The sequence below is a fragment of the Adiantum capillus-veneris genome, chromosome 15 (assembly GCF_014529385.1).
Source record: "Adiantum capillus-veneris isolate H3 chromosome 15, ASM1452938v2, whole genome shotgun sequence".
NCBI lineage: Eukaryota > Viridiplantae > Streptophyta > Polypodiopsida > Polypodiales > Pteridaceae > Adiantum > Adiantum capillus-veneris.
The window spans coordinates 5,950,131-5,962,576 of NC_140945.1; the positions used below are offsets into that span (position 1 = coordinate 5,950,131).

General features: G+C 42.2%; 1 protein-coding gene across 1 annotated transcript; it reads right to left on the reverse strand.

Annotated features, from left to right (window-relative positions):
- Positions 1-3,460: 3,460 nt before the first annotated feature.
- On the reverse strand, positions 3,461-5,528 carry LOC147440208 (uncharacterized). The gene is made up of 4 exons (XM_086483489.1): positions 4,355-5,528; positions 4,131-4,201; positions 3,914-4,013; positions 3,461-3,762 (listed from the first exon to the last, which is right to left on the reverse strand). Exons 1-4 carry the CDS (start codon positions 5,481-5,483, stop codon positions 3,647-3,649), a joined length of 1,416 nt encoding a protein of 471 aa, XP_086339615.1. The 5' UTR covers positions 5,484-5,528; the 3' UTR covers positions 3,461-3,646.
- Positions 5,529-12,446: the final 6,918 nt, after the last annotated feature.

Genomic DNA, 12,446 nt, shown 5'->3' on the forward strand with positions numbered 1-12,446 from the left:
CTTAACAATATGTGACCTCAACTTCACCACTTTTCCAAACAAGAAGAATAAGATTATCACCTTTATCAACCATAGATAGGAAAACAACTTTGACATCTCTACTCACTTCAACAGTGTCCAAGAGTAGGTGTAGGTTTGTATTGAGATCATTCATGATCATGCTTTGAATGAACTCTATAAAACCAATGAATTGAGTTTCTATTATTATCCTCTGGAGGTAATGAGCGTACTTGGCCACGATAAATGCTAGCATTTTTCAAGCAAGAGCAAAAGTACTAGAAGCACTAAAGATCTAATACTAAGTCAAACAATAAGTGCACTTTCAAGCTTTTCACTTTTATTGAATCTACTATTGATTACCTTGAACATTCCAAAGAAAGCAACCTTGAAAATAAACTATGATGCAAAAAAGAACAACCATTTTTCATGATTCTTTTGAATATCCTTTCTCATCTAGTGAATAAATGAAATGGCATGAGTGAACAACAAAAGCACATTTACTAGAACAAAGACAGGAAAATCTAAATAGTTGAGAGCCAATGACACCGTATTTGGCTAAAAGAGAAATGTTTGAAGCAAGGTGAGGCATGTGTAATATGATATTTAGATTGACATATTCTAGTTCAAGGCATTTATCATAAATATCTACTACCAATCCCAAGGGATCTTGAAAAATCTTAAGGTCTAAAAAGGCACAACAATCGTTATTTGTGGTATAGTTAAGTTGACAAAAGTCCTTATTGTTAAGTATGGAGTGTGATTTACCTCTTGTAATTTTTTGTATTAAAAACGCACATTTGTAAGGCTTCCGTTATGAGGAGAAGCTATCATGCATGAAAAAGAATCACTCGCAAAAAACCAAAATTTTCATGGCCAATTTCGAGCAACGCTCGTGACTGGCTTCGTCGAAATATTATGATCGTACGGCGGCCAAAAAGCGGTCGAAAAACGGCCAATTGTTTGGCTAGTTGACCAATGGCCGAATTCAACGACCTATTTCAAAGGCAGACATGTCCTCTCAAGCGGCGGCCACACATGGGTGGATTTGGGGGTCCAATTTGGACTTGTCTACACAAGGGTGGCTACATACGACTACCTCTCATGAGAGAGGGCAACCCTTTTGGCCTATAAAAGGAGACCATTTTGACACATATTTTGGTGTGTGAAGTTGATGCAGCAAGGTGGGTGAGAGGTGGTGAGAGTAAAGCAAGGTGGGAGCTCTATTAAGCGTATAATCCCTTTGTAACCTACTTCTTGTTTGAAGTACTAAAACCATTGAGTGACTGCTTTCCCATGGATGTAGCCCACATTGGGTGAACCACTTATATCATGCTCTCTGTCTCTCTCCCTCTCTCTCTCTCTCTCTCTCTCTCTCTCTACTCTACTCTATAATCTCTTGTGTGTGATAATTTGTCTCTCTCCATTAAGTAAACTACTCATTCATCTACTTAGCTATGTCCGATTTCCTACCATTTATGATAGATTCCTCGACCTAAAGAGCTCAAATCTAAGTATAAAAGATCATCTACAAATCATCTTATATTATAACTTGTGCAACAATATTGGGCAAGTGTTAGCAAGGACACAATGCTCCATAAAAAAAATATCATAAGTAAAAAGATAGAAATTAGCAAGACCAATTGTTTGCTTAAAAAGGGAGTCACCAGCTGTTATATATAGAATACTATCCAAAAGAAAATCCAACCAAGATAAGATTTTAATTTCATTTACAATCCTAGTGAATCTCTTTCTTCCTTTGTCTACATCTACATTCTTACTTTCTAACCATAAAATGTCAAAGTTCAAAATAGGTATTGAAAAATAGCTTCCCACCCCCTTAAAAGGGTACCATCCATTCATGCTTTTACCCCTTTGCAAGTTAGAAATAGTAAGCTGTGTTGTATTTTCAAAATTGTGCACCATAAAAATGTCAATTTTTAAATCATGAAACATTAATTATAACACTGGGCTTGAGTTCAAAAACTTCTCCACAGATAACAATAAATTATTATATAATCTAGTGGCACGGGCATGATTGGGACATGTAAAACCTTAATTTCATCCTAATTTAGGAAATTTCAAAATGGGCATATTGAACTCTTGAGGTTTATAAGAGATTGAAATCCTCAAAAAATATCCTTTGTTAGTTTTTACCTGTATATAAGAGTGACGTAAGATTATAATTTTTTATTAAAACACAATATGTCTTGTAAAGAACGTTAGAAGCCAAAATTTGACTCTTTCTATTTTCAATTGCAAGTTTTTGTTTGTAGTTTAAAGTTGGTACATGAACGAGGAATTGAGGCATGTTTTTTTTAAATTCTATGGCTGATCTATCTATTACATAAAGTTGACAAACATGAAAAAATGAATTTCTTCACGAAGCCATAAGTAGTTTATGTAGTAATAAGCAATGTCAAATAAATTGAGAAAATTTGGACTTATTGAGGTACATATGAATCTCATTATACCTCTTGAAGGATGCCATATCCAACCAATGTTTTGAGCAATGTGTCTCATAAAAAGCTTAGGATTGGCATTCCAACTTTGGTCCATATAGCTCCAATTCCATAACAAAAAGGTCAACTATATACCTATGAACCTTGTAACATTGAATCTTATAATGGATGTAGCTATGCAACCCTCTCTAGGTCGAATCCACCTTTTGAGTGATCTAGTGTACCACCACTAAAAGGGACACTGATATGATTGTGCAATCCCTCATTTGCTACATAAGTATCTTAAACTATGGCCAAGAGGACTCAGGAGGAAGCACCTATTCTTGAAGAAAATTAAGGCAAACCATCCGCAATAGAAACAAGATAGGATACCTATGCACATGGTCTAGAACTCTAGCAAAAAAAATAAAAGCTAGAAGATGCTAGAGCTCTGTTGGTGATGGAAAGCAACCGAAACCCAACTATTGGCAAGTTAGGAGGGCTTAGGAGAAATCCAAAGAGGAAGAAAAAAGCTACTAAGAAAGTTGCTAAGAGTTATAAGTCAAGAGAAGAAGCGGCATAGTAAGGCACATCTCTATCTCTTCAGTTGATAAGGAACCCACCTTCGATTAAAGGGGTTCAATGTTGTTGACAAGGTGCACCCAAAAATGTGTCAAGGAGTGCTAGTTTAGTTGGAAGAGTCATGGCCTATATTGACTTCAAGGTGGTGGGTTCAACACCCCTTGACTGCTTGAAGACATGTTCTAGCCTTTAGGGTCGTTTCCCATGTGGTTTGGCCAACCTTATCTGGTTAGGAGAAGTCACCTTACGAGTTAGGCTGCCTCCACCTACGGGGGTTGGGTGTGTGTGTTGTATTTTCAAAGTTGTAGGTTTCTTTTAAAAAAAATAATTGCGTCAGGTTGGGGCAAGCTAAAACTATATAGATTTTTGATACTATATTACTTTGCTTCCAAGAAGATAAAACCTATAGTTGAAAATCTGATCTGTTTCAGCCAGAGCTTACAACTTTCCATTGGAATGTACCATTCTTTTGTCATATTTTAGTACTGTGGTTTGAAACTATTCATACAAAGTTTGCATTTGCATACAAGATCAACCTTGGCTTATACAAGAGAGATCAAAACTTTGGCTTAATGACCAGCGCCATTAAGTGCACCAAAAGTTTGCAACTTGTCGAATCGACTGGACTATTCGTACCATTTGACGGCTTTCCTTCCATAGTACGGCTCCGGATAGGGCAAATCCAAATTATTGGCATCATGATATTGAGGCGCACCACTGGTCGGCTTTTTCCAATCGTGATCTAATATAATCGTGAATTAAGGCAGGTCAGTTGGCAATATTATATAAACTTAGCTGAATGGAGATGAAATATTAGAGTGCCTCAGTGCTGAGACCCGCGTGGATGACCAGGAGATGCTGGATCACATTAATTATGAGCAGCAATCGTTTACCTGCATGTACAGCCAATCTTTTCACCTCCTGCTGGACGAGCTCTGCAGCCTGACATCTCCTCCGTTCACCTTGTAAAGCGTCCGCCATTTCTTGCTTCGACTGCACCAATACATAATCGATATTGTTTAAATTAGACACTAGACATGAGGAGCGGAAATACAGCACTCAACGACGTTCTGATCACTAGTAGCAGCTAGAGTTAATTGCAATTAGTACCAGCTGAGTTGGTGCAATATATTGATCGGTGCAGGCGGGCCTAGTACTGTCTCTCATTCTCACCTCATCGACTGCATTGACAAGCTGGATGTCAGTCATTTACAACAGTACAAGCTTCCCCTGCAAGCCTCATATTATCATAGACTTTCTTCGAGAATGACGCCAACTTTACTTTCGATATAATTAGGAGATGAACGAATTACTAAAATGATGAACGAAGGTACCTGGTTTAGCTGGTCGCTGAGCATGATGATGCATAATTGTCTGGGCGTGGCCGTGGTGGTCATGGCGCGGCGCTGCCTGCATATGCATGTGGGCTAGGATATTGGCCTCCAGCTCTTCGTCTTCCTTGCGCTGTCTTGCAGCCGCTTCTTGCAGTTGATAGACATAAGCCAGGGCCTCTCTCTTATGACTCTCTCTCAGCTCTTCTACCTGCTTCTCCTCCTCGGCTTCTTTCTCTGCAGCCATGTTTTGGCCTGCTTCACTACCTGATTCTATCCCACAAATTGATGCGCTTGCGTCCATCCCAATGCCGTGTCTTCTCTGAATATCATGATGATCTCCTCCTCCAGCGTTGCAAAGTAGAGCGTCTCTTACCTGAGAGCTCTGCCGAAGCCTGTGCTCCAGATGCTTTTGCTTCAATGCTTCCTGCTCTTCCAACCATCGCTTGTTCATGCTAATCATGTCCTCCTCAACAGCAACCTTTTCCTGGTCCCGGAGTCGCTCCACCATGTACAAGTGCTCTCGTAATATGTCAATTGCCTGCTTGTCAGCGTCCTGCAAATCTAGTAAACCGTGCTTGTAAAGGCTTCTGCGTATGGCTTCATTGTCGCTCTGCCTTTGTTTCTCTGCTTCAGCTCGCCTGACTGCCAGCTTGGAGTTATGCGTAGACATCTCATCGTACTCCTCACAAAGCGCCGTTTCCAGGTTAGTCGACTTATAATTAGTGGAGGGCGAGGGTGTGTCATGATGAAGAGCGGGAGCGGAGGCTGCCTTGCGAGAGCTGAGAGCCAGCGCTTCCCCGAGTAGCCAGGCTCGGCGCTCTGAAAGGTTCATGTTTCCCGTCGTGATGTCGTGTTTGAGAGAGGCATCTTCGGCTGAGAGAATCGCTGAAAGGCGAGATCGGCGCTGCAGAAGCTCTTGTTCTCGCTGATGCCGAAGCGCATGCAGCCTCTCTGCCAGGCAGCGATGGCTGGCACGCGGCCCGTTACCTTCTTCAAACTGCGCGTATCGCATTAGCCCTTTGTACTCCTGCACAAACTGCAGCCTCTCCTGCAGGGCCTTCTCATGCTGCCGCGCCTTGTAGATCACGTCCTCGTTGCCAAACGCCTTCCTGGGATGATAGTACGCCATTTCCCCCCTAACCCCCGCCTCTCTCTCTCTCTCTCTCTCTCTCTCTCTCTCTCTCTGGCGCGCGCAGGCTGCCAGCTCTGACCAACCGCCGCTCTCGACTTTAACCAACTGTCTATCATGAGCAGCCTGGCCTTTATTTTTTGTTTCATTTCAGTAGATTTCAGTAGGGAGGCCCCCATCATTTCAAATCGGAAGTTGAACTAGAGTGCTTCGTTAGCAGCATTTGTATTGGATTGAAGTGAGCCCAAGGGTAGGAGAAAACAAGAACCCAGAAGAGAGAAGCTTGAGAGAGAGAGAGAGAGAGAGAGAGAGAGATTGTCCTTTGTATTCCACAAATCCTATTATCTTAAGCTGACATAATCCTGTGTTTGACCCAAAAGTTATAAGATGCTCAATTTTGACCCAGAAAATTAATGTACAATGTGCATGCGGCTGTGCAGCGCAGAATCTAGTGAGAGCCTCTCTCCAAATGTAATCACCTACGTAGGTGCACGCAGAATCCTGATGCAAAGCGAGGGCCTCTCTCAAGATGCAATCACCTACGCAGGCATTTTGAAGGCATGTGGCTCTACGCAAGATACTCATATGGGCACAAAAATTCACAGTTTGCTGGTGAAGGACATTTTTGTTGGTAGTGAGATTCCATCTTGTGACATGGAATACCATGATTGGAGACTATGTCCAACATGGGCATGGCGAGGAAGCTATTGGTTGCTTTGAAGGCATGCAACGGCATCACCTACGCAAGCATCTTTAAGGCATGCGGCTATGTCGCGCAGAATCCAGTGAGAGCCTCTCTCCAAATGTAATCACCTATGCAGGAATCTTGAAGGCATGCGGCTGTGTCACACTTTTTTAATTGTCGCACGCAGAATCCTAATGCGAAGCGAGGGCCTCTCTCAAGATGCAATCACCTATGCAGGCATTTTGAAGGCATGTGGTTCTACGCAAGATACTGATATGGGCACAAAATTTCACAGTTTGATGGTGAAGGACCTTTTTGTTGGTAGTGAGATTCTATCTTGTGACATGGAATACCATGATTGGAGACTATGTCCAACATGGGCATGGAGAGGAAGCTATTGGTTTCTTTGAAGGCATGCAATGGTAGGGAATCTCTCTAGATGGGCTCACCTTCACCTTTCTTTTGAAAGCATGCGGCATCTCTGGAGCAGTAGGCAAAGACAACAAATTCATGCATAAGTTATCAAGAATGGACTTTTAAAACAAGACAATTTTGTAGATATTGTACTGTTAGATATGTATGCAAAGTGCGACATGTTTGGAAAAGCTCGAGAAGCCTTTGGCCAGCTCTCACAACTCAAAATGGGGTCTCGTGGACAGCCCTAATTGGAGGATATGCTCAACAAGGGTATTGTCGAGAAGATTTGATGCATTTTGAATAAATGCAGCGAGGAGGCCTTTTTCCAAATGCAGTCACCTTTATATTTGCTTTGAAAGCTTGTGGCAACTTGACAGACTCAAATGAGGGCCAAGAACTACATGCTTAGATTGAAGATGAGGGACTGCTCGAGCAAAATATCATTGTTGGAACTACGTTGGTGGACATGTATTGCACGTGTGGCATTCTTGACAAGGCACAAGAGGTTTTTGATCAGCTTCTAGAATGCAATGTAGCCACATAGAATGCTCTTATTTTAGGGTATGCTCAACATGAGGATGGTGAGTATGCATTCAATTGTTTCTATAGGATGCGATCTCAGAGTGTCCCTCCAAATGTTGTCAAAGTCTATTGAAAAAAGATGTCATGCATGGCATTGTTTTGGTCTATATGTATGCCAAATGTGATGCACCTCAGAAAGCATAAAAAGTGGTTGAGGAGCTTCCTATCTGGAATGTCGCCGCTTGGAATGCACTGATTGCGGGATGTGCGCAAACGAGAGCAAGCCAGAAAGCTCTAGGCTGTTTTCAGCTGATGCAACACGAGGGCCTCTTTCCAGTTGCAACCACCTATGTATGCATCTTGAAGGCATGTGGCTCTGCGCAAGGTGCTGTTATGGGCACAAAACTTCACAATTAGTCAAAGGCTATTGAAAAAAGATGTCATGCTTGGGATTTTGTTGGTCAATATGTATGCCAAATGTGGTGCTCTTGAGAAAGCACAAAAAGTGCTTGAGGAGCTTCCTGTCCGGAGTGTCGCCTCTTGGAATGCACTGGTTGCGGGATTATATTGTTAGTCCGAGTATGTTGAAAAAAATGTCGTGCTTGGCACTGTCTTAGTCGATATGTATAATAATTATGGTAGGCAGAGCAGCGTACCCAGAAGCATCGCAACCACCTGCAATGTGAATCCATCTCAAGCTTCCACAACAGAGTAGTGGCGATGGCAAACGCTAGTTCATGTTGGATTTGAAAAGGGTACACTAGGGTATTCTCCTCTCCTCAACCAATGGACTTGTTTACATAGGTGAAATAGTTGCAAAGAAAACTTACAACAACAGGGCACAAAAGAAAGACGAGCAAGGAGAGGAGCTCCACTTTGAGAGCAGTGACAAACTTTACTTGGTTGAAGGATGGAAGCACAATCAGGACTTTGTTTTCTCCTTGTTAAAGGAATGTGCAAAAAGAAGGGATTTTCATAGAGATAGTCTCATGCATACACAGCTTGTCACCAGAAGTTTGCTGTTGAAGCACATATTTGTTGGCGAGCTAGTCAACATGTATGTGAAATGCGGTGCACCGTCGAAAGCTCAAGAAGTGTTTGGTGAGCTTCCATCTCCGAATCTTGTAAAATGGAATACCATGATTGGAGACTATGTCCAACATGGGCGACGGCCGTGGAGAGAAAGCTATTGGTTTCTTTGAAGGCATGCAAAAATAGGGAATCTCTCTAGATGGGCTCACTTTCACCTTTCCTTTGAAAGCATGTGGCATTATGGAGAAGTAGGCAAAGCCAACATCTTCATGCAAAAGTTATCAAATAAGAACTTTTAAAACAAGATAATTTTGTTGCTACCGCACTATTAGATATGTATGCAAAGTGCGACATGATTGGAAAAGCTCAAGAAGCCTTTGGCCAGCTCACTGTTCAATATGTGGTCTCATAGACAACCCTAATTGCTGAACAAGGGTATTTTCAAGAAGCTTTGATGCATTTTGCAGAGATGCAATGAGAAGGCCTTTTTTCCAAATGCAATCACCGTTGTATTTTCTTTGAAAGTCTGCGGCAGCTTGGGAGACTCAAAAAAGGGCCAAGAACAACATGCTCAAATTGTAGATAAGGGACTGCTCGATCAAAATATCATTGTTGGAACTGCATTGGTGGATATGTACTACAAGTGTGGCCTTCTTGACAAGGCACAAGAGTATTTCGATTTGCTTTCAGAATGCAATGGAGTTGCATGGAATGCTCTTATTTTAGTGGGATACCCTCAACATGAGGGTGATGGGGATACATTCAATTGTTTCTATAGGATGTGATCTCGGAGTGTCCCTCCAAATGTTGTCAGGGGCTGTTGGGAAAAGATGTCGTGCTTGGCACAGTCTTGGTCGATATGTACCCCAAATGTGGTGTGCTTGAGAAAGTACAAAAAGTCCTTGAGGAGATTCTTATCCAGAATGTCGCCTCTTCAAATGCATTGATTGCGGGATGTGCGCAACGAGAACAGAGCCAAAAAGCTCCATACTATTTCTAGCAGATGCGAAATGTAGTGCCATCACGATAGCACAAGAAGTTTTTGATGGGTTTCCTCTCTAGGCTGTCATCTCACTCCAGAAGCATTGCAGGCAAAGCAACATACCCAAAAGCGTGATATCCACCTGCCATGTGCATCCATCTCAAGCTTCGACAACTCAATAGTGGCGATGGCAAATGCTAGTTCATGTTGGCTTCAAAAAGAGCACGTTGGGGTCTTCTCCTCTGCTTAACCAATGGACTCATTTACGCAGGTGCTAGAGTTGCAAAGAAACTTACACCAGGGAGTTGCAAGGAAACTTACAGCAGGGAAAAAAAGAAATATGATGAGGAAGAGGAGGGAGAGCAGCTTCACTTTGAGAGCAGTGACAAAATTCACTTAGTTGAAGGACGGAAGCATAGTCAGGACTTTGCTTTCTCCTCAATGGGTTGGAGAATTCGATGCTAGATGATGGCGTGCCGATTGGTGGGCTGCAGACTTGCACATCAACCATTGGATTTTCCTCGTTCTAAGGGGCTGTCTTCCCGCCATCTCCAATAGGAATGAGGCACAAGCGTGCTGCGTGTGCGCTTCTACCGCGACAAGCCGCTGCACATTGTACATTAATTTTTTGGGTCAAAATTGAGCATCTTATAACTATTGGGTCAAACACAGGATTATGTCAACTTAAGATAATAGGATTTGTGGAATACAAAGCACAATCTCTCTCTCTCTCTCTCTCTCTCTCTCTCTCTCTCTCTCTCTCTCTCACACACACACACACACACACACACACACACACATACACACATGCACAAGATTCTCTCTTCTGGGTTCTTGTTTTCTCCTACCCTTGGGCTCACTTCAATCCAATACAAATGCGACTAACGAAGCACTCTAGTTAAAAAATTTGCTACTTATAATAATTGAAATTTGACTTTTAACCATGCTTGCAGAGAGAGAGGCAGAGGTATCTCGATAGATTCTGGTTAGTAAAATTGCGAAGCTGCCAAAAAATAGGTGATACGATACGATATAGTGAAATCCTAATAATAATTAAAATTTGATGTAGAGGTAGGAGGTATCAAATAAATAGAGAGACGATAGTCCAAATACGCATTCCAGTCTTGCGTATGATCTTCTACTTCTGTAGCAAGGTGCTATTCAGAAGCATTCTTAATTTGATCATGCGGTGAGGCAGGTGTGGGTATGGGATGTGATAGCGTTGCGCATGTTGCGCCCAAACGCTGGGACATGGTGGTGTAGTGGACAATGGTGGTGATGCTAGCCCACATGAATGTGCTAGGTGGCCGAGGAGCTGCTATGCAGGTGGGCTACAACTAGGAACAGTGCCCTCATGCAGAAAAGACTGTGAAGGAGGTCGTGCAAGGCTTGCTGCTGTTTGATATCAATGCTGGAGCTGCTCTTCTACGCCTTGTCCTCCACGATTTCCAAGTGCAGGTACGTACTTACATTTATATTATGCTTGGGTCAACTAATTTAGCTGGTACAAAAACACAACTACTGAGGTTGGAACCTGAACATGCATAATTGTAGGTGTGCGATATAAAGATGCAGGTGACTGCATCAGGAGACAGGCACAAACGTCTTGCCAGATTTTTAAATTTCGCTACATGCTAACGAAGTAAAAATAGCAAGGAGAGGAGCCATGTGGGTTAGCGTGGAGCCAGAATTGCGATTTGGCCTCCTACGCTAACGAAGTAAAGAATCTAAAAATATGCCTTCGCATTGAGATGCAAGAGAAGAGGAGGGATGGGCAGGTGGAGGCCATGCGTCTTTCTTTCCATTCTCTCCCTCTTGCACGTGCTTGAGGGCTCTCTCTCTCTCTCTCTCTCTCTCTCTCTCTCTCTCTCTCTCTCTCTCTCTCTCTCTCTCTCTCTCTCTCTCTCTCTCTCTCTCTCTCTCTCTCTCTCTCTCTCTCTCTCTCTCTGGTAGATCTGTGAAGGCTGGAGAGGTCGGTGTTGCTATGGTTCTTGTCTAGTAGGGGCATATGAGAGCCATGAGAGGAGTAATGATAGCATCAAGGTTGCACTTGAACATGCCGGATGGTTGCAAGAACAGAATTTGAGGAAGAGCAATAGCCATGGCGTAGAGCATACGCAGCAGGGTGCCAAAGTGTTGCATTTGTCAAGGACAAATATAAGATGAAATAGAGAAAAATAATAATATCTACGAGAAGACATGTAGTCAAGACTCTCTCTCTCTCTCTCTCTCTCTCTCTCTCTCTCTCTCTCTCTCTCTCTCTCTCTCTCTCTCTCAAACACACACACACACACACACACACACACACACAGAGAATTCGGTAATAATGCAATCACCTGTGCTTGCTCTTTGAAGGGGGTGAGAGAATTCACAATGAAATTTCTAATCAACACTAGGAAGAGAATGGCGTTAAGAGGATCTCTTTATTTCCCATGGGATTAAATGGGATTATGGAATGAGCAAATGGGTGGCTGCCATCTAGATGAAAATGGTGGGTGTGGTCCGGAGAGGAATGAATCTTCAATGAGAAAATCTCTTGTAAATTAAAAATTTGGATCTTTACTTAAGAAGACGTTGGGTTAAAACCCAATTGTTTCTCTCTCTAAAGGCTACTAGTTTCTCACCTTTGCTATCCTCCCTCCCTTCCAACTATGCAGCTTCCATCTCCTTTTGCAAAGTCATCTTTTCCTCCCAAATACTTGTAGTAGAGTCTTGAAACCTCAAAATTTCTTACCTTAAACTTGTTGCATTCCTCCTCCTTGATGGGGACCACCACTCTTTGAATCTTTCCATTGCTCAATGAACCTCATCTTCTCATGCCTCTCCCTAAAGCTATAGATATGAAGCATAAACTACTTCTAGAGCTTCTCTTTTAAGAGTATTTACCTACTCAACAACTTTCCTACTCTTTGTTTCCCATTTAGCTCTCTAATGTTATTCTCTCACACTATAGTTTCTTCTTTTTTTAACAAATCTCTTCTCATGTACTGGTATTTTGTTTGATAAGACCATTAAGTGTGACATTGTTAGGTAAAAATGATGAGCTTCATTCTTATTTTTACTCTGCTCATAGCTATGATTACCATGATTTTTAGCTTGCAAGTGCGATCTCATTGTTGAGATGTAAAGAGAAAGAGAGAGAGAGAGATGAGATAAGAGACACACCATGTACGCTCCCAAAGATGGATTTGTATTGAGGACAAGATAATATATAGGTGAGACCAAGTTGAGTAGTGTGAGCCATATATAGCTCCAACACCCCCACTCAAACAAAGGTCTCTAACTTTGGATGAAAAAACCCTTGCAGAGTTCAAGGGAAAAACCC